At 35.0% G+C, this 27,804-nt stretch overlaps 2 protein-coding genes across 3 annotated transcripts; one reads left to right on the top strand and one right to left on the bottom strand.

Annotated features, from left to right (window-relative positions):
* The first annotated feature begins 10,837 nt into the window (after positions 1–10,837).
* Positions 10,838–13,420, top strand: LOC133314170 (NAC domain-containing protein 71-like). 2 transcript variants are annotated; one of them, XM_061515615.1, is made up of 4 exons: positions 10,838–11,671; positions 11,995–12,287; positions 12,378–12,683; positions 12,769–13,420. In XM_061515615.1, the coding sequence occupies exons 1-4, from the start codon at positions 11,515–11,517 to the stop codon at positions 13,030–13,032; spliced, it is 1,020 nt and encodes a 339-aa protein (XP_061371599.1). In that variant the 5' UTR covers positions 10,838–11,514; the 3' UTR covers positions 13,033–13,420. The 2 variants fall into 2 exon arrangements, with proteins under 2 accessions (XP_061371599.1, XP_061371598.1); XM_061515614.1 differs by having other exon boundaries at positions 12,763–13,420.
* Positions 13,421–16,499: 3,079 nt separating this feature from the next.
* On the bottom strand, positions 16,500–19,320 carry LOC133314169 (aluminum-activated malate transporter 12-like). The gene is made up of 6 exons (XM_061515613.1): positions 18,798–19,320; positions 18,522–18,662; positions 17,966–18,238; positions 17,677–17,798; positions 17,430–17,573; positions 16,500–17,257 (listed from the first exon to the last, which is right to left on the bottom strand). The coding sequence occupies exons 1-6, from the start codon at positions 19,075–19,077 to the stop codon at positions 16,625–16,627; spliced, it is 1,593 nt and encodes a 530-aa protein (XP_061371597.1). The 5' UTR covers positions 19,078–19,320; the 3' UTR covers positions 16,500–16,624.
* Positions 19,321–27,804: the final 8,484 nt, after the last annotated feature.

The raw sequence follows: 27,804 nt of genomic DNA, 5'->3' as shown, positions 1-27,804 counted from the left end.
GCCTTGAAGTGACGACGAAAGCAAATCAGATCTGTTAGAGGCTAATAGGTTGGCCAATCAAGAAATGATGGCAGCAAGCAGAATGGCGAATATTGAAATGATGAGATTACTCTTGGTTGAGGTGAGGGCGGGTGGGCAAGGTCCACAGCCACAGCCTGAGCCACAACCACAACAGCCTGCTCCTCCTCCTCCATCCTATTGTTGTGGAGGGTGAAGGAAATGATGATGTGAATGAAGAATCTAGTCACAGGGGTGGTGTGGCACAGCCAGCCACTAATAGAGAGCAAAGAGAAAGAATGCTAAATGCCTTCCGAAACATGCACCACCAAATTATAAAGGAGGCATTGATCCTATTGCTGCAATTCAGTGGTTAGAAGAATTGGATCGCATTTTTACTGTCATGGAGTGTGATGATCAGCAGAAATTGTTGTATGCTTCTTATATGTTGCAGAATGATGCAGCTGATTGGTGGAGAAATACCCGTCTGCCCTTGGAATGTCAGGGTTATGCTATTACCTGGCCTTTATTTGAAAGGCAATCCTTGCTGAAATACTTTCCGGCTGAAGCCCGGATAAGGAAGAAGGGTGAATTTGAAGAACTAAAGCAGGGTCAGATGTCTATTGATGAATACTTGAATAAGTTCAATAAGCTGGCCAAATACTCTCATTTCCAGAGAGCTCCACCTACAGAGGATGACTTGATTTTTAAATTTCATAGAGGATTACATGATAACATCTCTGAAAAACTTGCAGGTGACTCATTTGATACTTTTGCTGCACTTGTTAAAAAGTGTAAAAATATTCAAGAATATTACAGAAGGAAGCATAAGGACCAATCTGCTCCTAATTCTGGTCCTAAAAACACCTCTGGGAATTCTAAAGGAAAAGGGTTGCAGGTTAGACAGTCTGATGGTAAGTTCAAAAAGGCAGGAAATTCTAAGCCTGGAAATATTAAGCCTGCTTCTCTATGTGCTACATGTGGTAAAGTTCATGTTGGGGTTTGCAGAAAAGAGCAAAGATTGTGTTACAAATGTGGCCAACCTGGGCATTTTATTAGGGACTTCCCTTTAATGGGGGGACCACTATTCAGGCCACTCCGGCTCCTATTGTGGTTGAGGAACCATCTCTACCTCTCCCACCTCCAGTTGCCCGAGTATATGCAGTGACTCAGCAAGAGGCTGAGAGGTCAGCTAGTTTGGTGCGAGGTATGATTTCTATTCATGATGAAATGCTTAGTGTTTTGTTTGATTCAACTCCTATGCGTATTGTTACGGCTGTGGGAAGAGTTTTTAATGAAGACTATGTTTGTGAAAATGTGAAATTCAAGTATGAAGGCAGGGAATATTCTGCCGACTTTATTGTCTTGCACCTTGCTTCTGTGAATTTAATTCTGGGGATGGATTGGTTGTCCAAGTACTGTGTGAAGATTGACTGCTGCAGTAAAACCATTTATGTCTCATCTCATGATGAAGAAATGGAGTCTCCTTATTTGTCTGTACTTCAGGTGGTAAAGGCCTTGAAGGAAGGAGATTCCGGGTATGTTTTATTGGGAGGTCTGGTTGGCGTCAACAAGGAGCCAATTTCTGTTATTCCGATTGTCTCTGAGTTTGAGGATGTCTTTCCGGATGAAATTCCGCACTTTCCTCCAGAGAGGGAAATTGAATTTGCAATTGACTTATTGCCTGGTGTGGGACCTATCTCCCTTGCCCCATACCGGATGTCACCTCTAGAATTATCTGAATTGAAGAAGCAGATTGAAGACTTGTCCAGTAAGAATTTTATCAGACCGAGTGTGTCTCCGTGGGGAGCACCGGTGATCTTTGTTAAGAAGAAGGATGGGTCTATGAGATTATGTACAGACTACCGGCAGTTGAATAAGGTTACTGTTAAGAATAAGTATCCTTTGCCGCGTATAGATGATTTGTTGGATCAGTTGCGTGGTGCGACTGTATTTTCTAAGATTGATCTCCGGTCCGGGTATCATCAGATCCGGGTAAAGCCGGATGACGTTCCGAAGACAGCTTTCAGGTCCCGTTATGGGCACTATGAGTATCTGGTTATTCCTTTTGGGCTTACAAATGCACCAGCCGTTTTCATGGGTTATATGAATCAGATCTTTAAAGCCTATCTGGATCAGTTTGTGGTGGTCTTTATAGATGACATACTGATATATTCAAAGAGTAAAGAAGAGCATTCTGAGCATCTAAAGGTTGTTTTGCAGATTCTGAGAGAGCATCAGTTGTATGCTAAACCATCAAAATGTGAATTCTGGCTTTCTGAGATACAATTTCTGGGCCATGTCATCTCATCTGAAGGAGTGGCAGTGGACCCGAGCAAGATTGAAGCAGTGGTAGAATGGGAACGTCCTAAAAATGTTACAGAGATCAGGAGTTTTCTTGGTTTGGCTGGATATTATAGGCGTTTTATTGAGGGATTCTCACGGATGGTTTTACCGTTGACACGGTTAACCCGTAAAGGGAACCCATTTGTGTGGACCCAAGAATGTGAAGTGAGCTTTCAAGAGTTAAAAAGGAAGTTGACTACAGCTCCGGTATTAATATTGCCGGATCCTACAAGTAAGTTTGTGGTGTATTGTGATGCTTCTAAGTTTGGGTTAGGTTGTGTGTTAATGCAGTTCCGTCAGGTGGTCGCTTATGCTTCTCGGCAGTTGAAACCACATGAGGAGAATTATCCGACACATGATCTTGAGTTGGCAGCCGTAGTGTTCACATTGAAAATTTGGCGACACTTTCTATACGGGGCCGATTTTATTGTCTACAGTGACCACAAAAGTCTAAAGTATCTGTTTGATCAGAAGGAGCTAAATATGAGGCAACGCCGATGGGTGGAATTTCTGAAGGATTATGATTTTGAATTGCAATATCACCCTGGTAAAGCCAATGTAGTAGCTGATGCTTTAAGCAGAAAGACGCTTGGTATGGCCAATTTGATGATTTCCGAGTATAATTTGATTGAGAAATTCAGGGATCTCCACATTCCTGTGAATACAGAAGATAGTCCGCATTTATTGACTACTACGGTAGTCCTGAATTCATTAGTTGAGCGGATTAAAGAAGCTCAATTGCTTGATGAAGAGATTCAGTCTATGAAAGAGCAGGACTTTGTGTCCACTGATAGGTTCGGTCTTAAGTTTTACAAGGATCGGATCATTGTTCCAAAAGGTCAGATGGTAGATGAGGTATTAACTGAGGGTCACATGGGTAAGTACACTATCCATCCTGGTGCTACCAAGATGTACCAAGACTTGAAACGGAATTTCTGGTGGTCGGGAATGAAGAAAGACATTGCTCTATTTGTGAGTAAGTGTTTGACATGTCAGAAAGTTAAGATTGAACATCAGAGACCTTCTGGATTACTGCAACCCTTGGATATTCCGGAATGGAAATGGGTCAGTATTTCTATGGATTTTGTAGTAGCATTACCGAGAACTCTGGCTGGTTTTGATTCCATCTGGGTAGTTGTTGACAGATTGACAAAGTCTGCACATTTCATACCAGTTAAAACGAGTTTCTCCACAGAGCAGTTGGCTCGGATATATGTAAGAGAGATTGTGAAACTTCATGGTGTTCCTGAAAGTATCATTAGTGATCGGGACCCTAAATTTACTTCTAGACTCTGGGATGCAGTGCAACAGGCCTTCGGTACACAGTTGAGGCTGAGCACGGCTTATCATCCCCAGACTGATGGTCAGACTGAGAGGACTATTCAGACCCTGGAGGACATGTTGAGGGCTTGTGCCTTAGAGCAGGGAAATGCATGGGATAAATATCTTCCTCTAGTGGAATTTTCCTACAATAATAGTTATCATGCCAGTTTGGGCATGGCTCCGTATGAAGCTTTGTATGGCCGTAGGTGCAGGGCGCCTACTTGTTGGTCAGAAATTGGAGAGAGGCAGTTATTTGGGCCTGATATGGTCCAAGAGACTACCGATCAAATTATGATGATTAAGGATCGATTGAAGAAAGCACAGAGTCGCCAAAAGAGTTATTATGATGCAAAGCATAGACCCCTTGAATTTTCAGAAGGGGATCATGTATTTATCCGTTTGTCTCCGACTACGGGTGTTGGGCGTGCTCTAGGAGTGAAGAAGTTGAGTCCTAGGTTCATTGGGCCCTACCAGATTATGAAAAGGGTCGGACCTGTGGCTTATCAGCTTGCTTTACCTCCACATCTGTCAAATTTGCATAGTGTTTTTCACATCAGTCAACTTCGAAAATACGTGCCGGATGAATCCCACATTGTACAGCCGGACAATATCGAAGTAAGAAAAGACTTGAAGTTTGTTGTGGGACCGTTTAAGGTTCTAGCACGTGATGAAAAAGTGTTGAGAAACAGGACTATTCCCATGATCAAGGTACAATGGGAAGGATTGACTCCTGAGGACGCCACTTGGGAGCGGGAGAATGAAATTCTCCAGCGATATCCTGAGTTTGATGTCAGGTATATGTATATTTGATATTTGATTTTGTGGGCAAAATCCTTAAAAGGTGGGGTGAATATAATGACCCTAACTGGTAAATCTTAGTTAGAGATTTAATTTAAGGATTTAAATGCCATAATTAGATTCAGTGAGCGATTTCGAGTATTTTGACTGTAATCATGACTATGTTATGAACAGTGCGTTCTGCCGGAGAATTTACAGTTTTGTGAATTAACCGGTAGAGCTTAAAATGAGCAAAATAATTTTAGGAACATAATTTGAAAATTCTGATGACAAATATGAGTTTAGAACGAAAAATTGTATAGTCTGGCACCTTCCGTGAAAATCTCGTGAATAGTGTTTCTACCGGGTATTTTGTACTGCTGTTTAAGCAACCGGTAGAGTCCAGAAATAAATAATTGATGAAATAAGAATAAGAAAGTCCAATATATGCCAAGCAAGTCAATATAGGCCCAAGAAAATGATAAGTTTATAAGTGTTAAGTTTCAGAATTAAATAAAGTACAGTTAGTGGTTCACAGTGCATTTCGTTAAAAACGGTGCAAAAACCATACTGTGAATTATGAATATTGTTCCTTAGGAAATAAAAATTAATTTAAATAACTTTAGAAAAATAAAAATATATCCGTAGCTTTAAGTTAAGTTTCCGGGTCAGTTTAAGTGAAAATACGCGAAAGAAAAACATCTGTTAAAAAGTCACATGTGGCTATAAAGCTTTGTCATTCAAGTGAATCACTATTCACACAACTAAAACTCCTTTCTCTCTCTTGCAAGCCGTGGAGTTCATCATGGAAGGGGGGGGTTTAGGGCTTTATTTCTTTTCTTGATTTCTTCTTGAATATGCCACCAAATCCAATGACCCACCACATGAAATTGATTGGAAACCACTCAATGAATCCATTCCTCCTATCCATTTGAGCTATAGTTGAGTGTGTGAAGAGTTATTCCTCCTCTCATTTTCGAGTTACTATTCATTGGAGGAGAAAAAGTGAGTTTTTGATGGAGCTTGGCTTGGAGGTTGCTTTCTAGGCTTTGGGAAGTTGATTAGTGGTAAGAAACCTTTGTTTCCATGATGTTATTTTGATGGTTTGTGTCATAGAAATTGTGAGCATATGTTGGTGTGAAATAAATTAGTTTAAAATTTGAATTGATGATGGATTGATGATGTGTTGGATATAGGAATGTGGAATAAGCATATGAACATGTATAAAAAAATTGGAAAAAAAAATCCCATGGTGACATACCCTAGATTTCGGCCTTGATAGGGTAATTAGGGATGATGCACAAAGATTTATTGTATGTATTGGGAAGGTTTAATGTGCTTGAATAAGAGGAAATTTGATGAGTTAGTAAGAATGTTAAATTTGAAAGAAAATCCTTTGAAACATACCCTTGATGTTTCGTCCTTGAAGGATTTAAAGAGCTTGAGATTTCCCAAAAATTAAATTGGAACTTGGTATATATATATATATTTATGTACGTGTAGTTGTTAAATTAAGTGAGGAAAATGTATTGTAAAAGAGAATGATCCTTGGAAATTCCCTTAAAGGATTCGACATATAGGGTGTTTAGGGAAAGATGTTGTCATATTTTATTTTAATAAAATATGTGTGTTTCAAAGTATGAAAATGATAAGGCATGAAGTGAAATGGTTTGAAAAGAAATCATGGAAAAATATATTGATTTCCTAATTTTAGGCTCACGGTCCTTTAAAGTAAAATGTTATGATTTATGTTGGAAATTCGTAAGGGAATGGATGATTAAATTAAAGAACACCAACGGTTATAAAGAGGTCTAGACTTGTGTATTGGCATAGGATTGGCAAAAATGCAAAGAAATGAAAAGAAGCGATAAAATGTGTGCCTTATGTGAAAGCTAGGCATGATGGCATTTTATTAATTGGTATTTGTGGATTCTTGCTCTAGGTGTACCTAGGGACTAAAAAGGAATCAGAATCTCTTGAAGATATATAAGTAACTTGTGCAACAAGTAAGGGTATTGGTAAAGCTTCAAGAGGTAAGCTCTATGTTTAAGGAGTCTTTTCCTGCTTGAGTGCTCCACCATGGTTAGTGAACTATGGTTGGACTGTATGACTGTGATTTAGATGCTTTGTATAGATGCATTCATATAGAGTTATTTGATAACATGATATGTTTTGCTCTGATATGACTTCTGTAATATGATTTCGGTAACAATCTCTGGCCATTGATTGTATAGTACCCGGACGTCCGCTTTGGGGTCCTCCCTCGGGACTGATGGTGTACTCCTCTGATATGTCTGGTTCCGCTTTGGGGTCCTCCCTCGGGAACACGTGCGTTGATTTCCGCTTGGGGTCCTCCCTTGGGAATGACGGCGCACATCCCTGATATGATATGGATATATGCTCTGTTCTGTTATGATATCTGTTATATGTTGTATTTGTATACTCTGTATCTGAATTTCATGCAGGAGTGAGCCAGGGGTATGGAGAATTCTCTATAAACCTGGAGCTTATTGAGATTTGTAATCTCACCCCTCTTTGGGGACACATTTTCAGGGGCCCAGATTTCCGGTGAGTCCTCACTAGGCAGGGACACGACACGTGGCTGAGGCAGTTGACAGACCGGATTTTGAGTGGCTGTAGGCTACTACCTTTTTGGAGTGTTTGATGTATTTTAGTATTTTCGCATTTGATGGATCATGATATTGATCCTTTATTTTGTATATGGCCTGTATATGTTTTGTACATGTCTATCAGTTTGATGCATGTACATTTGAGTATTCAGGAACGTTATATGATGATGTAGTATTCAGATAGGTTTATGTTTTGATGGCATGCTGTTAGATTTAGTGGCACGGAGCCATGTTATGCATGCGCCCATGTATGGGTATTTGATTATATTTGGATATCTGGCATTTCTGAATTGATATGTTGTATAAACTGTTTATCAGGAAATGCTTCTGAGTGGGATTGGAAAATCCCCAGTTGTCCGATTTATAGAGGAAACTCTGCCCGATTTTCGTTTACGCCGAGTAAGAATTAAGTTAGAAAAAGAAAAAGTTAGCTCATATTTTTGTAAGTTAAGTCTTCCGCTGTTTCTGTTTGTATCATATGTATGTTAATTGAACCGGCTCGAGACGGGGATGTTACAAGACTCCGATGGGTTAATAAACTAGAAGTACAAGAAAGCTAAAATAAGAATGACATCAAATTCAAAATAGAAACTAGGCAAAAGGAACACTTAATTATTGTGCTTCTTTTGCCTTTTTCACATCTTAAAAAGTGGCAAGGGTTTCAATGCCAATTGCTGCTTTGTCTAATTTAACTTCTAAGCCACACAAGCGGGGGAAAATCGACCAATATGTTCAAACGAAAACAAGAACTTAGAAGCTCAATAATGAGAAAATAACTCGTATTCTCCCCTTGGTGGCAGGGTCGTTCTGCTTTCTTTCATGTCCCGCTATTGAAAAAGCAAAAGCTTTTGCTCTTGTGCCTTTACTTTCTTTGCTAATAAGTGTAAAAAAGCAAATGCTTCATTACAGTTAGCCTTAGTAATGGATGACTAAGCATGATACATCACTTTAATGAGAGATTGCGTCACTACAATTTTATATGGTAAATCGTATGCTTCCTATCCTACATAGCTTTTGAAGTGTCTTTTTTTTTTTTTTTTTAAATAGTTATCAGCTAAGGATCATTCAATTGCAGGACTCAAAAGATTGATTGCTAGATAGATCCCACCAAAAAAAAATAAAAATACCTTACATGGTTAGGAAAAAAAATGGCAAAAATTGATTGCTAGATAGATCCCACCAAAAATAAATAAATACCTTGCATGGTTAGGGAAAAAAATGGCAAAAATATTCTCATTCTCAAAATTAACTCTCATCTTACATCGTAAATGAAGCCCTATATATATATATATATATATATATATGGGAAAACATTTTCTCATGTTGCATGAGAATTCAATTCTCATGTTGTGACCCTTCGATTTGCGTGCAAAGCTTTTTTTTTTTTTAATAAATGTGGGACCCACCACTAGTTGAGTCACAACATGAGAATTGAATTCTCATGCAACATGAGAAAATCAAAACCTTATATATATATATATATATATATATATATATATATGATTATACGAAGGAAAGCTCATTTTATACCTTTTACAAACCTCAAACAATACTCGTTATCTTTTCCAAAATTCCAGAGAGGAGTAGTGGTTAGATTCATAATTAAGGAGTAAGTATTTCATATAAAACTCTTGAGATATATAGTCCCACATTAGTTGTATGTGCAACTAATGTGGAGTTTATAAGGCCTTGGACACTCTCACCCTTTGAGCTGGCTTTTGGGGTGGTGTATCCCAAGGTTCTTTACATGGTATCAAAGTCTCGCCGTCTCCCGCTTTCTCTTGTGGCGTTTCTTAGCACAGGTAGGCTGGGCCTGTTGCATTGTCCACTCTTCAAGCCCAATGGGCTCTTGTGTGAGGGGGCGTGTTGAGATATATAATCTTACATTGATTGTATGTGCAACTAATGTGGAGTTTATAAGGCCTTGAACACTCCCACTCTTTGAACTAGCTTTTGGGATGGTGTATCCCAAGATTCTTTACAAAAGCAAATAGTAAATTAACCCAACCAGGTGTTAAAGCAAGCTTTAGTTTTACCTTTTGCTATTTTTGCTCGTACAAACGCAAGATAATCCACTATTTACATAGTATTTAATTTTTTGCAGCAACCAGTCCTTGGTTGGTCCCACTAATAGGAGTTTAGAGGGAGCTTGACTGCTTTTAACATCTAAATGTGAATTGATAAGAAGAAACGAACCTCTGAAAGTTAAAAAACTCGTGAAACACTTTTCGAGATTTTCCTTTTGGAAGGGTTGGACCCGCCTGATGACACAATCACTTGAATTAAAAAAGCCTAAAGTGTTCAATCCGACTCAGGATGACATGGAATAGACTTGAGGGTAATGGCAGCTTCAAGGAACCCCATATTCCCTAATTAATTGTTCTCCCTCCTCCTAGTGTTTACAAATTAGCCAATTTTTTTGGTGTTTTGTGAGAAAACTCGCTTTGTACAATATGTATCATCTTAATTATATAGCTAAAAATTATATAGTTAAACAAAGTCTGAGACAGTAATAATTCACATAAATGATATGGTACATATTCAATGGGAATGAAAAATGCTTTGCTATGTCATAGCACTAAGAATTTCTCTTGAACTTAAATACTAATGCTTACGTTAGGAATGATGAGTCTTGCAGTATTGGTGCTGTGGTTGGCAACGTAGATGGAGCCATCATGGCAGCTGCAATTTGAGAGCTTTGTTGGAAAACACGTGTGTGATCTAAGAGGTTACAAGTTTCACATTAGAAAGATTAGAAGAAAAAATGTGTTTTATAAACTTGGATGGACCACACTTCGATCACTTTGTGGAACCAAAAATGACTGAAATGTGGAGTTCTAATTTGGAAATAAAGTGGTTCCATGGCTTTACTCAAATTACAGCATTCCATACGAGTAATATATTACTATTCACCCCGTATTTACTCTTATCAGGCACAAATAAAGTTAAGGTGGCCAAATATAACTAACGTGACTTCTTTCTACTCATTTTACTAGAGAAAATGGTCAAACACGAGTAAAAAAACAAGAACACTTATACTTCGTGTACTAATGATGACTCTTGTTGGCGGGGAAAAGCCAACTGGGATCCCACTCTTGTAACTAGTGACGGTGAGGTGAATATAACACATGGACATAGTCTACGTTGGATGAACCTGAATAAATTACCGTGCCGATTTCAATCTTTCCTTTTTCTTTTTCTTTTTTGATTTGTGTGTGTGGATTTCCAACATGAGAGTGAGAAAGGCTTGCAAGAGAATATTTAAGGCTCATGGAGAATAATATTGTACTTGTAACATTTGTATTATTAGTTTGAAGGCTCACGGGTCAAGATAGGTTTGAAAATTGAAATGCACTTTGATGAAATTGGAGGTACACTGCTCTGCTTTTGCAAACAATTTGGGGGAGCTAAATCAGTTCTGAGTTGTTGAATCCATTGTTCAACTCGGATGCAGAGGAAGCGGCTCTTGCATCTTGGAAAGAACCAACAAAAACGCAGGAAAGATATCAAATAATTGTCACGAATAATTTGAACCGCGGGAATTGAATTTTAACTTTGTAGGTGTGAACACTGAACAGGTTTGAAATGGTGGGCCATTTGCTTTGGAATTTTGGGTGCACTAGGGACAAGCAATCTCAAACTTTCGGTGTGTGTAATTTTTGGACTGTTGGTTCCCTTCTCAAATGCTATATATAGCACACAAGTAGTTGCTTCTTCTTTTACTCTACTCTCTCTTTTCTTCTTCATCTCTCTCAATTCACTGATCCATCACCAGTTTTTTTTTTCTTTTTTTGGGTAGAAGTTTGTTTTCTTTTAGTCTCTCTAAACATAGTAACTACCCCATTATTCAATTTGGTTTATTTCAAATTGTGGGCTTTGAAAAGCTTCCACTTTTAGAAAATCTTTCTAATCAAGTTTTCAGAGCTCTTCTCATTTTTTCTTGGAGTCAAAAGTTAGTAGTTGATTACAGTGGTATTCCTCAGTTTCGTTCATTCTATTCTGTTCCAGGGATTAAATATTGTGGTTGAAGGGGTGGGGGTGAGATAGCTTCATAAGAGACCTTGAATTTCTTTAAGACGATGATTTTGGCACATAAAGGATGCACTCTGTTGAAGTGTCATCTGACTCTTGATAAAAAATATATTGTAGACAAAAGCTTCTATTTTTGGATCTTTCAGGTTTTTAATAGGTATAGTTTCGGTACTTAGCACAAGTTCTCACTATATCATTCCAAAACATCCTGGAAACTGCAACCTTTTTTTTTTTTCTTTTTCAATTTTTCACTATAAAGCTCTTGGCTTTGTTGGGGGAAATTTTTGGGTATATTTTTGTGTTGTGTTAAACTTGGATTGGAAGAGACTAGAGCTTCCTATAGCTTTGTTTCTAAGTTTCAATTTTTCTCTATTTTTGCTGATATAAGTAAGGAACACATAAATTTAAAATGGGAGGGGCATCACTGCCTCCGGGTTTTCGTTTCCATCCAACTGATGAAGAACTGCTAGGATATTACCTAAAAAGAAAAGTGGAGGGGCTTGAAATTGAGCTTGAAGTTATCCCCGTGATTGATTTGTACAAATTTGATCCCTGGGAGTTGCCGGGTAATCTTCAATTTCACATGTTGATCATTTGCACAGTAATATGTGTACTAATAAAAAAAGTAAAAGATAATCTTTCATACTAGTGTGAACTGAGACTTTATGAATGCTAGAAAGTAGAAAGCAGTGTTTTGTTCGTTTCCTTTACACTTTACTTTAGTGATTAATCTTTTTCCACTGAAAAAGCCGGTTCAATGGGGTTACTTGAGTCAAGGTTGGAAAAAGCAATGTTTTTTTTGTTTTTTGGTGTGTGACTGCATTTTTTTTTTTTATGGTAAGGAAAATTGAGAAGGCTAATAATATTTTGTGATGTGTGTGGAATGCAGAGAAATCGTTCCTACCAAAAAGAGATTTGGAATGGTTTTTCTTCTGTCCACGGGATCGCAAGTACCCAAATGGATCACGGACAAATAGAGCTACCAAAGCTGGGTACTGGAAAGCCACTGGAAAAGACAGAAAGGTTGTATGCCATTCTTGTCCACACATATCCACCACATCCACTGTGACAGGTTTCCGCAAGACCCTTGTTTTCTATCGTGGAAGGGCCCCCTTAGGAGATCGAACGGATTGGGTCATGCATGAGTATCGCCTATGTGATGATATTGGCCAAGGCTCACAGGTTAAGTTTTTTATTCTAGTTATTATTTATGTGTTAGCTTTGAATTTGATTGGCCTTAGAGCTTTAAGGTTCTTGTGGTCACTGTTGTAGGGTGCTTTTGCTTTGTGCCGAGTTATTAAAAAGAATGAGAAGGCCAATGATTCCCAAGGAGAACAAAAGGGTAAAGGAAAGGGTGAGGGCAACTCCACCAATGGGAATGACAACTCAATGAGATTCTCCGACCAGCTTTCCATTATCTCTGGTGACATTTCCTCTCAGGTTAGTCAACTGTGCAGCGAGAGTCGTTATTCAAGCCCTATTGATTCTCCTTACAATGTGGCTCCAGTGCAAGCTTCCTTGGACACCAATCCTTCCAACATCTGGGTCTCCCCTGATATGATTCTTGATTCTTCAAAGGTATTGTGTGTTTTGTAGGAATAGAGAAGGAAACTTGAGATTGAATGACTAGATGTTTATGACATTTTTCCTCCTCTAGCTGCAGGAATACTGTCAAATTCAAGATGGTGTTGGATTCTTTCCACAGTATGACTTACCAAGTACTATGTTTGAACATACAGAAATTTCACCCAGTTCATCATACTCAAATTTTAATGTGGAAATTGAATTTGCTGATGATCTCAGTCGAATTGGCTGCATGTCACCTTATTCCGGACAAGGAAACTTCATGGACTTTTATGGAAATGCAGATGTGACTTATGAAGGTTATGACCAAATTAATTCAATCGGGGACCTTAAACAATTCTGAAAAGAAAAGGAAGACCACTCTCCTTTTGCTTGCAGATCAGGATGTTTAGGAAAGCTTAGTGGTCTATGATTGCAGGAAGACTATTTAATGATTTTGGTGTGAGGGTCTAAAAGGGATCTCTGAGACTGCGCCTTTTAATGTATGTCTTGGAGTGAGAAATAATGAGTACAATCAAATCACCTTCTTATGCACCACGCGGAAACTGTTATCTGCTTGGAAGTGCTCTTGACTATGTTTATCATTAATGCTGTCATGTAGGATGCCCGGGTGACAACACTTTTATCGATTTCACCCGAAGTTGGTTTACATTCAGTCATTGTATGTGTGGCTTTATAAATCCATCTTATGTAATGGAGGAGGACTTCTTATATATGTTGTACCCCCTCACCCTCCATGTTCATGTTCCCTTTCTAGTGCTTCTGAAGTTATTTTCATATGAGCTTTCGTGACATATTACCTTATATATATGTGCAAAAACACGCCTAAGCCTAACTCTATTTAATACATATAGGCTGCATACTTAACCAGGCTTTTTTTCTCAAATGCTTGTCTTATATGTGGGTCCCTGAACTAATGTTGGATATTGAAACATGGTTTCTCTTGGCCATGTTGCTTTATATCAAATTTTCATTGCTGAAAGACTACAGGTTCAAGAAGCTTTATTATTCCCTCCCCTCTTCCCCCATAAAAAAAGGGTATGGTTAATTTTGAAAAGCTGCAAGATAAAGATAAAACTAACATGAGATAGATTATGCAACTGAACAAAGTAGGACTCCTGTTTCTACTTTCAGTTACAAGAGCCGCCATTTAAAAATAAAGCTATGGATGAATTTCACTTTTAGAGTTGATAAGACATTCCAATATGCAGTTGCTTCGAGAAAAGAAAAAGCAAACAAAAGCAAGGCTAAAGCGCAAGCAAACAAAAAATAGATGAAAATAGAGTTGTTATTAGATAGCAGGTAAAGAATCTAAAGACTGCACACATTAGACGATTGTGTTCAAAATATCAATATTTTTTACTATAGTTGTTTCATTTTTTGCTCTGTGAACTCCTCCTTAGTTTGAAATCAGAAGTAAACCTTCTGCTTTTACATGTTGACCCTACTTAACTAAATATGCAATTACCCCTTAATTCACTGTAGCCTCCCCAAGCAGGGAAAAGTTAACCTTTAAACAAAGGGTGTCACATGTTTCTTCATTGAAAGGAAACCAAAAAAGAAAGTGGACTATTACCAAAAAAAAAAAGAAGAAGAAGAAAGAAAGTGGAAAGAAAACGAGAGAATCAAATGAGAATTTTGTTCATTTAATATTGCACCAAATAAGCTCATTAGGATTAGAATTAGCCAATGATAACCATGCATACACTGATGCAGAGTTCTACATCATATACCCTCTCCTGATTACACAACACATATATTCTCAGAATACTTGGCTAGTTTAACGTCCACTATAATCTGAACACAGCTAGAAGAAAGATATTATGAATTTAAACATGGTCAACTGTTTAACAATTTAAAGAGATTATGAATTTCCAGTACTAGTTGTTTCAAACACTAATGAGTGCCTTGTGAAGTTGCGCCTTGATAAGGCCACGAGTTTCCAGGAAGCTACTAACTGAAAAAGATACCTTCCGAAATTTGCAAATTGTTCCCCACTAGTTCTTCTCCCTCTTAGCAAGAATCTCTATAAAGAAGGCTCATTAAGTTATGAGTTTTAGCAACGCTTTATTAAAGGTATGGGTGTAAATAGGTTGGGTTGAGTTAGATTTTGACTTAAATAAGTCAGGCCTATCTAAAATCCCTTAGACCTGGCCTAGTTTGTTAGCTTTGTATAGACTCAAATTATAAATTTGTTCTGACTTATAATTAAAAAATAAAAGCCTTAACTTAGAGACCTGTTAGTTTATTTAAGCCTATTAGTCATTTAATAATTAAAATAATATTACGTTAGTATTCAAAATTATTAAAATAATATATTATTTATTTTATTTAAAATAAATAATATAACATAGGTGGACCCAAGGTAGTCAAAATCGGGATTTTACCTAAAATCGGAAAGGGAATAAAAAATCGTAAATCGTAAAATCGTAATACAAATCGTAGATTTTACCTGCACTCTAAAATTAAATTTTTATATAAATATGCTTAAGTATAAAAAAATTAAGAAAAATAGACTACCCGCCACCATCCTTATACATTTGCATACAATTGTCACACTCTAAGGGTCTAAGCTAATAAATCATTCAAGTTATTATCATCGAAGACATTCTGTTCCACGTGATCTTCAACTACATCATTCAAAATTGTCTTCATCTAAACTTTCATCATGAGATAAAGTTCCTTCATTTTCCACAATCCATTCATCTTCGGATGAAACATCAGCAATGTTATATTCAACAATTTTTCTAACTTGCTTAACATCATTCCAATAGTTAAAATTGGGATTTAAATCTTAAAATCGAGACTTAAGTAAATGTCTAAATCGAGATTTTATATTGGAAAGGATTTTAAGTGAAATCTAAATCGTTTTAGCAAAAATAAATCGTTAAAATCGGGATTTTAAGATTTAAATCCAGATTTTAACTACCATGGGTGGACCTGTAAGATTATAGGTCAAATATATAAAAAAAAGTTTATAACTTACTTTTTAAATAGATTTTTTTTGAAGTCTGAATCTATTTTATTTGACTGTATGTGATAGGCTGAGCTGATGTAAGTTTAACTGAATGTTACGCCAAGAGACTCGTACGCCTAGTGACTAATAATTCCAAAACTCATATAAATGCAAAAACTATCCCATACTACAATCTTAGCACCTACCATCCACTGACTCCATTCTAAAGTATATAAGTGGCTTTTCCCTCACTAAACAATTGCTTTTATGTGGTTGTCGAGGAAAAATTCCTTCGACCATTATGCTCCACTTGCGGTGTTGAAAACGAAATGAGTGAAAAGCATCCTCAATGGAAGTTAATTTATAGAAACTGGTATTTTATATTTCTCTGTGTGAATCTTTCTACTGGAAGATGAGAAAATGGCCTAAATAGTATTGGTTCTTCATGCACAAAATATTACAGACACTGACAGCGGTCATGAAAGTCAAAAGGGTAGTATTCCTTACCCCTTATGCAGTTCTAGTATAAGCTTGCCATTTAAGACCGCAAAAGAAATCAACTTCTTCCTTTGTAACGTGTACTCATTCCCCCAAATGTGACTCTTGCCCACCATCATAAGACAATCCCAATCTATACTTGCTGTAATGTAAGTTGCCAAATTTTGTGCCTCTAGGCGCATATTAGAGAACAAACCTTGAAAGGAAGGGTTTTCTATAATCTGTAGGATTATAACTGTGGGGCATCTTTGTTTCCATAGTTAGTGTCATTCCATCACACAGTCTGACAGCTAATGTATATATGCATTTTATAACCGGAAATATATCATTATCCTGAGAAATATTCCTACTAAGTATTAAAAGTAGATCAAAAATTTAAAACATAAATATATCTTTTAATATTCATCACCATAATTCATCAAATAACAGATCATCGATATCCATGAAATAATGCAATTTCTAAGGGCTATCTGTCTCTTAATTAGTCTACTCCATGAGAAGGTAAATGATTCTGTAACACATCAACTCGGGGCCCCTCACAAGTCACAACAATCTCATCACCAGGTCTGAACTCTTTGAAGCATGCTAATCTCCCCAGTTCTTCAATTTCCTCTATGACAAGGTCCAGTTTGGCCACTGTTTCCACAAGCAAAGATGCAAAAGCAGCAAAAGGAAGGGCCTCAGAGAACTCAAGGCTAGTGATTGCAATTTTACTCAATTGGGGTCTTAAAGACTTTCTTTCTGTTTCCTTTGACTGTTCAGTGGAAACCCTTTTGGATTTCCATTCTAGCAAAGCTGAAGAGTCAGTTTTAACGCTTGATAGAGAGACTCCAGAGGTCTTTCCATGCCTTTCATTTCCAACCTGTGCTGCAGCTATTTTAAGCATGTTGCTAGTATGGTTTTGTTTGTGCTTGGAGCCTAAGAAGAGGCGAGGTTGAGATTTTATGGCAGTGTTGAGGTCCTTAAGGGCTTCATGAAGATGGTCTGAGAGTATTTCCGGAGAGCAATGGCGGCGATTCCTTATGCTGTTGGAAAGTTCTATCAGTACTTTGGATACCTCTGCTGCTAGCCTTATACAGGGGTCCTTGAACAGGGCTCTAACAGATCGTGGTGTCTAAAATAAATTTTCAAATCAAAGAAAAAATGTGTAAATAACAGTATTAGTGGGATTAAAGCATCCAATTGCATTTTAAATGTTTTACATTATAGATAATCCAATTGTTGTTGAGGCCAAATGATCCAAATTGATCATTATCTATCAGAATAAAATTACTCAAAAGTGTTACCTGAATTTCTGTTCTCAAACAGCCATGTAGGGCTACCACAGTATACCCAAATTGACGAAGAACAGCTCCAACTTTTACATACTGCTGCCATGGAAATCTGTGACAGTACCTCGAATGCCTCGGTTCCCAGCTTGCATGTAATGCCTGTCCAATTCAAAATAGAAGCATTAGAAGATCAGTTTTCATTGCTTCATTGAATTCCAAAAGGTTGTATTAAAATGAACCAAGAGATGATGGATGGGGTTACCAGCATTTCATCAGTGGATTTTGAATCCAAAACAGCCTTGTAACCTTTGTATATGGGATCCTCGGACAATTTGATATCTCCAGAAGCTTCAACTTCTCCATAAAAGTATTCATTGACACAAGCTGCAAGATTTTACCTTGACTAAGTGTTAATTTATATTCACACATGTAAGTTTCAAAAGGTATGATTATTTTGCAAGTTCAGAAAAGAAAATATGGAATATGAAATATGAATATTAAGTACTAGAATTTCGTGATACTATTATTATATGTATTATGAGGTTGCTTACCTTCAATAGATTTGGCAAGGCCTTCAAGCTTGAAAACCGTGGAATTGTGGAGGTCTTCTCCTGACCAATTTGGAAATATTAGTAGACTCATCAGAAGGCAAATGGCACATCCTATGGCAATGGTGTAGATGCGGTCATGTGCAATCTTCAAGACATTGTCAACTCGGTAGCTCGACACAGTAATGAGGTTGAAAGTCAAAAGAAATATAACTAGACCATAGTCATAGTTCTTCTTTATATAGGGAACAAACCTCATATAAGAAGCTACAGTTCCTGCAAGAAGAAAACCACATGAAAGCATAGATTTAGTTAGGAGTAACGTTTAGTCATCACAAGCTTGCTTATCCGTTGTCACTACTATAAAAGGTCCTTGCATGCTAACCATTTGTTCTCTCTGTAGAATGGATTATGGTAATATAAATTTGAAAGCTAAAAAACAAATTGAGTTAATCAAAATTCACAACGTTAACATTGTTAGAATCATTAAAAGTGCAATTTAAGTCTTAATTTTTTTGCTTGATTTCTTTTGAGCTTGTAAAGCAGCATATTTATATACCTATAAGAAAAACGGCAGCTCCAATGAGAACAGCTTGAAGGACCCGACCACATGCATTTGCAATAAACCCAATAAGAAGTGCCAATAGTCCAGCTAACAGTGTCCCCAATCCTCTGTTGAGCCCTTTGCATAAAGTTGCCCCTGCAAACCAAAAGAAAGTTGGAAAAAGTTAAGGTCATCAAACACATGCAGGAAGGGGACACACACACACACACATACATATATATATTATAGCACCAAACAGAAGGAATGAACGTAGATTTAAGAGAAACTTGCCTGCTGTGAACTCAAGCACAACCACCACTGTCATGACAGCCCAAATTGCACTCTGCCCAAATCCATTGTAGCATGGCTCCAACAGATACAGCAAAGAAACCAAAGTCAGAGACAAACCCACTTTGAATGCATGGATCACCCTTCTTGGGTCTTCACGTCCCACCTTCCACGTAGTCTGCCAAGCCAAACTAGGATATCTCCTCACCTTCTCACCAAAAACATGTAAACGTTTCTTCCAGTTCACATCCATTCTGCCATTCTCATTCTCAGCCATTGCCATGATTTCCTAGCCAGCATGAACTTAAGGTAACATTTCTTAATTAATTAACGTGTAGAATCAGATTGAGACTAATGGAAGCAGGTGGTAATTAAAGACGATGGTAATCCAAGCACAACACAAGAGGCTTCTCAGATGGTGTTTAATATTTCAGCCCAAGAGCAAGTAGCCATAATAGAGGAAATTTTTTTTTTTCTTAAAATAAGGAAAGGAACATATATTTTATTGGGATACTGGGGAGTCTAGACGTATGATACGAGAAACCCAATTTTGTCAAAGGAGCAAGTGTGAACTTTATATGGTCTGGGATAGGTAGAAGCTGGCCATGTTATTTCCACCTTCACATGCATTCCGTGAAAGTAACAAGGCTTTAGAGGGAATAGCTTTCTCAAGTCTTAAATGAGAAGTCAGCAAAGAGTAGAACTCTAATTACACCAGTCCTATTTTTTGTGGTGAATAATTCCATGTCATCTTGGTGATTATGTTTTCAGTCCACTTTTATGGAGAACAATAATAGGACTCTAGGAGGGAAACATGTAAACCATTGAAAATCGGCAAAGAATAATGCTTATAATTTTCCCATCCATAACAGTTAAATAGATATTTAAAATATTTAAATTTGTTGAATATGATAAAGAAACATTTCAACCCAACAGAAATGACACTACACTAATGATTTTTATATTATAATTCTTTAACATACCTTTTCGTAAAGAGCTCAGTTTATTGGACTTGAATGATGGGCAATGCTTAGGCCTCTCTTACCTATGCATGGTAACACATTAATAATTTTTATAATATATTTCTTTAATAAATATCATAAACTATATCGTAACATATGTTCGCCCCATTCGTTTTTATTATTCCTCATGTATGAAAAAGAAATTGAAGAGTTCTTCAAAGTTGGTAACTAAGCTTTCAAGGATTTGCTTAGGTCAGGGGTTTAAACCCTGTCTCAAGCAAATTCTTGGAAAAATTTTGGGGGCCAGAGGACATGTTCTCTTCTCGAAGGGGGGATTAGTCTCATCCTTCCTTCGGTAGTGAAGCTCAACGCACCCGTATTCTAATAAGGGATAGCCTTCGGGCCGTACTCCGAGGATAAAGTGACCGAAAAAGGTTGAATAAGAATACCTTCCAGATTATATCAATATATATATATATATATATATATATATATATATGGACAAGATCCGTTTACAAACTTTTTTTGCAATTACACTAATGTAGAACCGGTCGTACATTGTATGATTAATGTAAGACCGGTCCTACATAACGTAGTTTGTAAGAGTTTGTAAACAAAAAAGTTTGTAAATATAACCTGACTCATATATATATATATATATATATATATATATATATATAGAGGTAGGATCCTTTGACATCGGTGTCAAATTTGAAGTTTAGGGTTTAGGGTCTTTTTTTATCTAACGGCTCTCAGATGAGATGTCAAACTTCAAATTTGACACCAGTGTCAAAGGATCCTACCTCATATATATATTATTTTAGTTAAGCTAATAGTTGCACCTACGAAGGTTAAGTACGAAAAGGTACAATGCAAAACTTGAGTAAGTTCAACAAACGGGAAGCTCATGCACTTTTTAACATAAATGCTCAATTACTGCTTAAGCTTTGTGAATTCCAGTTTGCACTACCTCTCCCTAGTTGACATAACTCTAATTGATCGCGGCTGTTACAGACTCACATTTCTTTTCACAAAGCAAGGAAATAGTTCAGACAATTCCACCTTGGCCTGGTTGAGAGTTTCAATGGCATTAAAGAGTGCAGCTGCCAGCTACAATGACATAGTGATGATGGCATTGCAGCATAGTCCAAACTCCAAAGTAGCTCTTGACTCCTTGAGCTTCACGGGAAAACGGAAATACAACCAATAATAGCCATAATATAATATCTATATATCTCTAAAAGGAAAGAACCGAGTGAACGGTTCTGTTTGATATTAACCTAACTTTTTTGAACCAAAATGCGTGCGTTGTTGTCCCCACACAACTGAGGTTGATTTCTTTCTTTCTTTTGTTTTGTTCTATTAATGAGCGGTTCTCTCGTGCATTTCCAACTTCTCCATGACTCAATTTTGCCATTTGAAGCTGAGATTTCACCATGTGGCTCCATAAACTAATTGCCATTTGTGTTGTTATGTTGTATATATATATTAGAAACAATTTATAAATTACTTTAATATATTTTATGCAGCTACTGGTCATGCATCAACCCTTAACAGCTGCAAATAAGGGTTTTTTGATTTATTGAAAACTAAGTCTTTGAGAGTTCAATGAAATTGTTTGATCACATAATTGTTAATTTTTATTATGAGATTAGTGTTTTTCATATTATAGGAAATAAATTTATTTCCTACACACATAAAAGTGTGTGTGACCCTTTTTTTTCTCTCTCTTTTCTTTCACATAATCCCATATGGAACCCACGTACTTTTATACGTATGTAAGAAATAAAATTATCTCTTAATATGAAAAACATTAATCCTTTTATTATAGGGAGCATCTAATCTCATGTTGTAGGAGATACTTCTCTCATATCATAGACACAACACATGGTGGATCCCACCATGTGTTAAAAAAACACGTTTATCAATGTATCTATAACATAAGATAACTCTCTTTTATTAGGAGAATAATTTTCCCTTATTATATATAGAAAATTAAGATTGGAGTGGCAGACCAAAATCTTACTTGATAACATGTTAACAATAAAAACACAATCTAGTCACTTGTCAGTGGTTTTTCATACTAACAACTAGATCTATCAGTCGGGTTGGTTCCTTTGAACCAAATGCATAGCCAAGCCAAGGTTGAATTAGGGTATGTTTGAGGCCATTTTTTAATTTAAAATTTATTTTTTAGTTAAAATTAAAAAAAAAATTTAAAAATTAAAATTAGAAGCTGTTTGTGATTATATAAAAAATTTAACTTTAAAATTCAAGTTAAAAGTAAGTTATTTAATTAATACAATAACTTTCACTAGCTCTACACAAATATAATAAGAAATAAAAGACAATAATTTTAAAGGAAAAAAAGATTTAAGAATTAATAAAATAATTTATTTATTTTTTTGTGACCTTTTTAACATTTTTGAGGGGAGCAGGAGATCACATTATTTATCATTAGAATATATAGTAAAATTTGTAAGTATAATTTTAGATTAGTAACATAATTGAAGAAAAAAAATATGAAGACTCAAAAAAGTTGGAGTAAATTTTAAAAAAATTCATAGTTTTTTCTTATTTTAATAATTATAAAAAAAATTCATTTTATGATAACAACTTTTATTAAAATACACTTAGTTAAACTTCTCTTTATAAGAAGAAACGAAGTTAAAAATTTACCAAAAAAGAAAAAAGAAATGAAATGAAGTTAAAAAAAAGATCCGCGGAATGAGTACTTATAATATATGTCATTATTATTTTTAATACTTTATATATTTCATTATAAGTATTCATGGACTGGGCCGTTGATTGAGGTTTGGGAAAAAGATGTCCAAACTGATAAAATGGCCCAAGCTAGTCTAAGGAATTTGGATGGGTTTCTTCAACTTTTTCACGAAAAAGAATAGTCAAAATTGACTGAGCTTCATGAACAACTCAAATAACCCAATGAAATATGTGAGCCTAGCCGAATAAACAGTGCATGAAAACATCATTATCATTTTCTTCACATTTCATATTTCATTATAGTATTCATGGATTGAGTCTAAATAATTGTCCATACTAATAAAAATAAAATGGTTTCCTCCACTTTGTTACGAAACAGATATGTCAAACTGACTAAGTTTTATGAACAACTCAAATATTGTAAATGGGTAATACTTAGTTTTTTTTTTTTTTTTTTTTTTGGTTTCCCAAGGTATCTTCCAGCCAGACACTAATCCTTTCGAGGCGGGAGATCACATTAAATGGATAAACCTCTCCCAACAAAGTCTTTTCCATACACACGGCCAGGGATCGAACCTCTGTCAGCATGCTTAAGGAATCCAGCTATCTACCAACTGTGCTGGACTTTGTTGGTGTATAGTCGAAGTCTATGTAAAATATTTAGAGTCTGTACTGACCTATTAGTCTCTTAAAGACTTAATTCATAAGTCTGACCTAGCCTATTATAAAAAAACTTAAAAGTCTAACACGGACCTACCAAGTTGCAAACTAAAGTTTATAGGCCCAAACAAAATTCAAATATAAAAGATAAAATTTCTTATTCACAAAGATCACATAAAATAATATTCTCATTAACAACACATGAAATAATATTTTCATTAACAACACATGAAATAATGTTGATAAAAATCACATGAAAATTTCATTAAAAATTCTCAAACAATTTTTTTAACAAGATCACAATGATCCTTAAATAATGTTCATAACAACACATGAAATAATATTTTCATGAGCTTTTTATTTGTTGTTGGCAACCTTCACAATCTTTTAGTGAACATTCTTCTTATCTTTTCCCTGCTTTAATTGATCATTTTCACTTTTTGTGTCACTCAAACATCACATTCTTAAAAAATAACTACTTATTTTTACATAAAGTAATGATCAATTATACATGATAAGTGATAAACTTTTAAGGTGAAGTAGAATCTTTCCAAGAAATAAAATTATAAATGCATATTTGAGGTCATTGAAAATTTTCATGTACAAAATATAACAAATAACGTGCACACGTAGTGAATGCACACACAAACATATATATATATATATATATATATATATATATATATATATATATATATATATATATTTGGCAAAATAATTTCTGCAGCTGATGTACCTACAGCTAGCCAGGATTCGCGTGCGGATCCTAAGATATGGCACTGGATTCTTGATTTTTTTTAGAACGTCGTGGGGCCCACTTTTCTATGTCAGATGTAAAGAGTGTTATCTACGGCGGCTACAGAAATGATAAGCCATATATATATATATATAGCTTTAATATTTCTAAAATGAATGTAGATAAGTTATCTACATTCGCTGCTAAAACGACGTCGGTTTTTATTGAAAAATTAAAAAATTATAATGAAAAATACTATTATAACCCTGAAAAAATTATAATTATAAAAATACCTTGATTTTTGTCTCAAAACGACGTTGTTTTGGGCTCAAAGTAGATAAGTTATCTATATTGACCGTAGAAAAAGTGAACCATATATATATATATATAATATATATATATATATATATATATATATATATATAATTTACACCTTCTTTATCAATTTAATTTAATATTGAATTTGAAATTTTAAATAAATATTTATTATTTATTAAAATAACATCAATTATATTACTTTGAAAATTAGTGTTACAATTACAAATCATGATCTCAGAAAATATCTTTTAAGTGAACAATAAATAAATAAATATATATATTATTTAAAAAAGTTATAGGTCAGGTTTTTTAGAATGAGTGTATGACACCTAATTTTTAAATAGACTTTTCGATAAAAGCTTAAACCTGGCCTATTTAAAAATGTCGAACAAGATCGTTAGATAACTTTATAATATCTTATCATATCGTGAATGATAAAAAAGGTTAATGATATTTTATTTGAAAATATTAATAAAATCAAATAAGATTATTTTAAAATATCTCAGAGCATCTTAAAATATATTCTTTTTTCTAACTAATGTTGTTTTGAAAGCTAAAAAATAGCAAAAAAAACATGTGTCGAATCTTTCCAGTATCATTTTTTGGAGGGGTTTAAAGCCTTAATCTTGGACCCGCCCGATCGGATTAGTTGCAAAGCAATGAACCGATTGGAATATTTAAAAAAAAAAATAGCAAAAGAAACTTCTCATATCTAATTAAATCCACAATCAAAATTCACATGATCCATTCATATGAAAATACACAAAATCAAGTAACATGAATTCAAATAACAATGTCTGATCAATTGCTTCTATTGAAGTGAGCATGGGATAGTGACACAAAGTACACATATGACTTGTTTTCAACCACTGGTTGAGACATTCTTGGTGATACATATGCTTGAGCGCATCAACAAAACTTCCATATTATCATCGAATTCACTACATCTTTGCATTGTAGCATCACCTGCTTCACTTTCTTGAGGGATTCAATGGCGGTCTTTGATGCAAGAACCATTTTAACCTCTCTCATGGACTCCGTGACTATCTTGATGATCATCATCACCTGATATAACTTTTGAACAAATATTTATAGCCAAAGTAAGCAAGTGGGTGCTTTCCTAATGTAAATTTGAACTATAATTCTGATCTATGGCTTTGGCGTATGTTATCAGGTTTGGCATCATTGGAAATGATAGGGAGATGAAAGTATATTTGCATGTATTATGTACCGTTTTCTAGAAATTTTTGGGTCAATAGGATGACGGAGCTCTCGCGTGAAAACAATTCAAAGGATATTCATGAAGAGGTTACATGTGGCTGCGTATACGTGAAGCTTAGTTGATGTCTAACACGAATCTCAGGGACGTTTGGTAGAGGAGAAATTTTTTTTGTCCGAGAATTTCGATTTTCAAAGATATGATTTTTACATTCAGTTTACGATAATATCTGAAAATTTAAAATTTAAAAAAAATCAATTTTCCGGAAATCCTGCTAAAAGCCATGTACCAAACGGCCCCTTGTTGTTAAAATAATCACTAACATGATTTTGTTCGATGGTTTGAGAATATTCCTTTGATAGTATTCAAAGGCTAATGACCCATTTATACCTGACCCATTATATTTAAACAAATATTTAATATTTCTGAAATTATATTTATTTTGGAAATTAATTTTTTAGGATTTTTGCTGTTGATTGAAATTTAATTTTTATTAATTTATAATTGACCTATTAAAAAGCATGTAAATATAAAACGATACATTAAATAGATTTGATATAACCACAAATTGAAACGCTTTTTTCTTCTTCATATTTTTAGTCGAAGAAGTTCAACAATAAATTCTAATGTAAATTTTTTCAAATATTTTAATTTAAAATTATAAGCCACTAATATTTCAGAAGAAATAAAAAAATTTAAAAATAGAAAGAGAAATTAAGATTTGTAAAGAAGAAATTAACATAGAAAGAGAAATTTAAAAATGAATAATAATTTGGGAATTAGTAAAACCGTTATTTAATTTAATAATATGTTATCAATTTATCATATCTCAAATGATATGATACCGGCTGAAATTATATTTTGTCAAGAATAAAGAATCATTATATTTAAACAAATATTTAATACTGATTGGTTTTAGGTTCAGTTATATTTATTTTAGGAATTACTTTTTTTGGAGTTTTTATCCCTGGTTGAAATTTTATTTTTATTGATTTATAATTAATTTATTAAAAGGCAGACAAAAATGAAAAGAGACATTAAACAAATTTGATATAATCACAAATTGAAAACGCTTTTTTCTTCTTCATATTTTTAGTCGAATTAGGTCAACAACAAATTTCAATCTAATTTTTTCTAAAAACAATTTCATTTAATAGTATGAGCCACTGACATTTCAAAACAAACAAAATTTAAGCATAAAAAAGAAAATTTTAAACAAAATATTTTAAAAAATTGGTAATTAAGATTTGTGAAGAAAAAATTGTATAACAAAAAGAGAAATTAGAAAATAATTAATAATTCGAGAATTATTAAAAAAAATAAATTATCATATCTTAAATGATATAATGTTGGCTCAAATTATATTTAGCCAAGAAGAAAGCATCATTACATATAATGCATTCACCATTACAGCTGCTTTTATCTAATTTTCAAGCCAATGGACTGACCAAATAAAATTTCAAACATTCAACTAAGTACTGACATAAGCTGACGGCAGAACTTACTTTTCTTAATTTACATGATAATTTTTTATAATGATCACGCCTCACAACAAGGAGTGTATGAGATTATGGACAAATGAGTAGCAATAATGACTGCAAACAAATGTGAACCCTAATGCTCTGTTCGATTGAAACCCGACAGCATGAACAAAAAGCTTTGCCCTTTCTCCCATACTCCTCGTAGCGCCGAAATATTTAATATGTTCCAGAATCATTTAATGATTTGGTGCTTCCTCTCACAACACTAATTTTTTCCTTTTCATCCTATCTATGTTATTTTTTTTCTTTTTTAATTTTACCTTTTCATTTACATTAAGGAATCACCTAAAAAATGATGATTCCGGATCACAATAAATTATGTCCTCGTAGCATCTCGCATACATAACTTTGTGTGCACGTGTCAATAAAACAATTGAAACTTCATCCTTAGTACATATAATGCATTTCTCTATCCCCTTTGTGTATAGAATTCAGGTTTAACAATGGTGAATATTTGGACAATTCACTTTCAGGATTATGAATCAGAAAACACCAAGAATGTATATAATTTACGATCATCAAGGACTGAAAGACATAAGTTTAATATTTTTCTCGGTAAAGAATTACTTTCCAGGGCCCACCTTGGTGAAGCTCTTTTTTTTATTCACTTAGCTAAACCCACACGCACCCATTTTACCCATCGTAGACCTAACCCCCAAATTACCCCCAAAATTATCTTCTCTTTCACCCTGTATTCCTTGCCGTCATGAATTCTCACGAAGACGTTTCCAATGCGACTGAAGAACACATATTTCTGAGTGGGTTGGATCCTGAGTTTGAATCTAACACATATTTCTGAAGAACACATGCCTCTGCACTCTCTACTTGTTGTCAAAATTCGATTTGGATA

This window comes from Gastrolobium bilobum, unplaced genomic scaffold (genome assembly GCF_033153095.1).
Source record: "Gastrolobium bilobum isolate Gb01-03AN ecotype WA unplaced genomic scaffold, APGP_CSIRO_Gbil_v1 utg14319, whole genome shotgun sequence".
Lineage (NCBI taxonomy): Eukaryota > Viridiplantae > Streptophyta > Magnoliopsida > Fabales > Fabaceae > Gastrolobium > Gastrolobium bilobum.
This window is presented reverse-complemented; position numbering and strand designations above follow the sequence as displayed.

Excerpts from the sequence above, each read along its gene's own strand:
- LOC133314170 (XM_061515614.1), top strand. The coding sequence starts at position 11,515 with ATGGGAGGGGCATCACTGCCTCCGGGTTTTCGTTTCCATCCAACTGAT. Across the intron at positions 12,288-12,377 it reads ATATTGGCCAAGGCTCACAG|GGTGCTTTTGCTTTGTGCCG; the intron begins GTTAAGTTTTTT and ends TCACTGTTGTAG. Across the intron at positions 12,684-12,762 it reads TGATTCTTGATTCTTCAAAG|CTGCAGGAATACTGTCAAAT; the intron begins GTATTGTGTGTT and ends TTCCTCCTCTAG.
- LOC133314169 (XM_061515613.1), bottom strand. The coding sequence starts at position 19,077 with ATGGCAATGGCTGAGAATGAGAATGGCAGAATGGATGTGAACTGGAAG. Across the intron at positions 18,239-18,521 it reads AGCTGCCGTTTTTCTTATAG|GAACTGTAGCTTCTTATATG; the intron begins GTATATAAATAT and ends TTCTTCTTGCAG. Across the intron at positions 17,574-17,676 it reads AATCCACTGATGAAATGCTG|GCATTACATGCAAGCTGGGA; the intron begins GTAACCCCATCC and ends TGAATTGGACAG.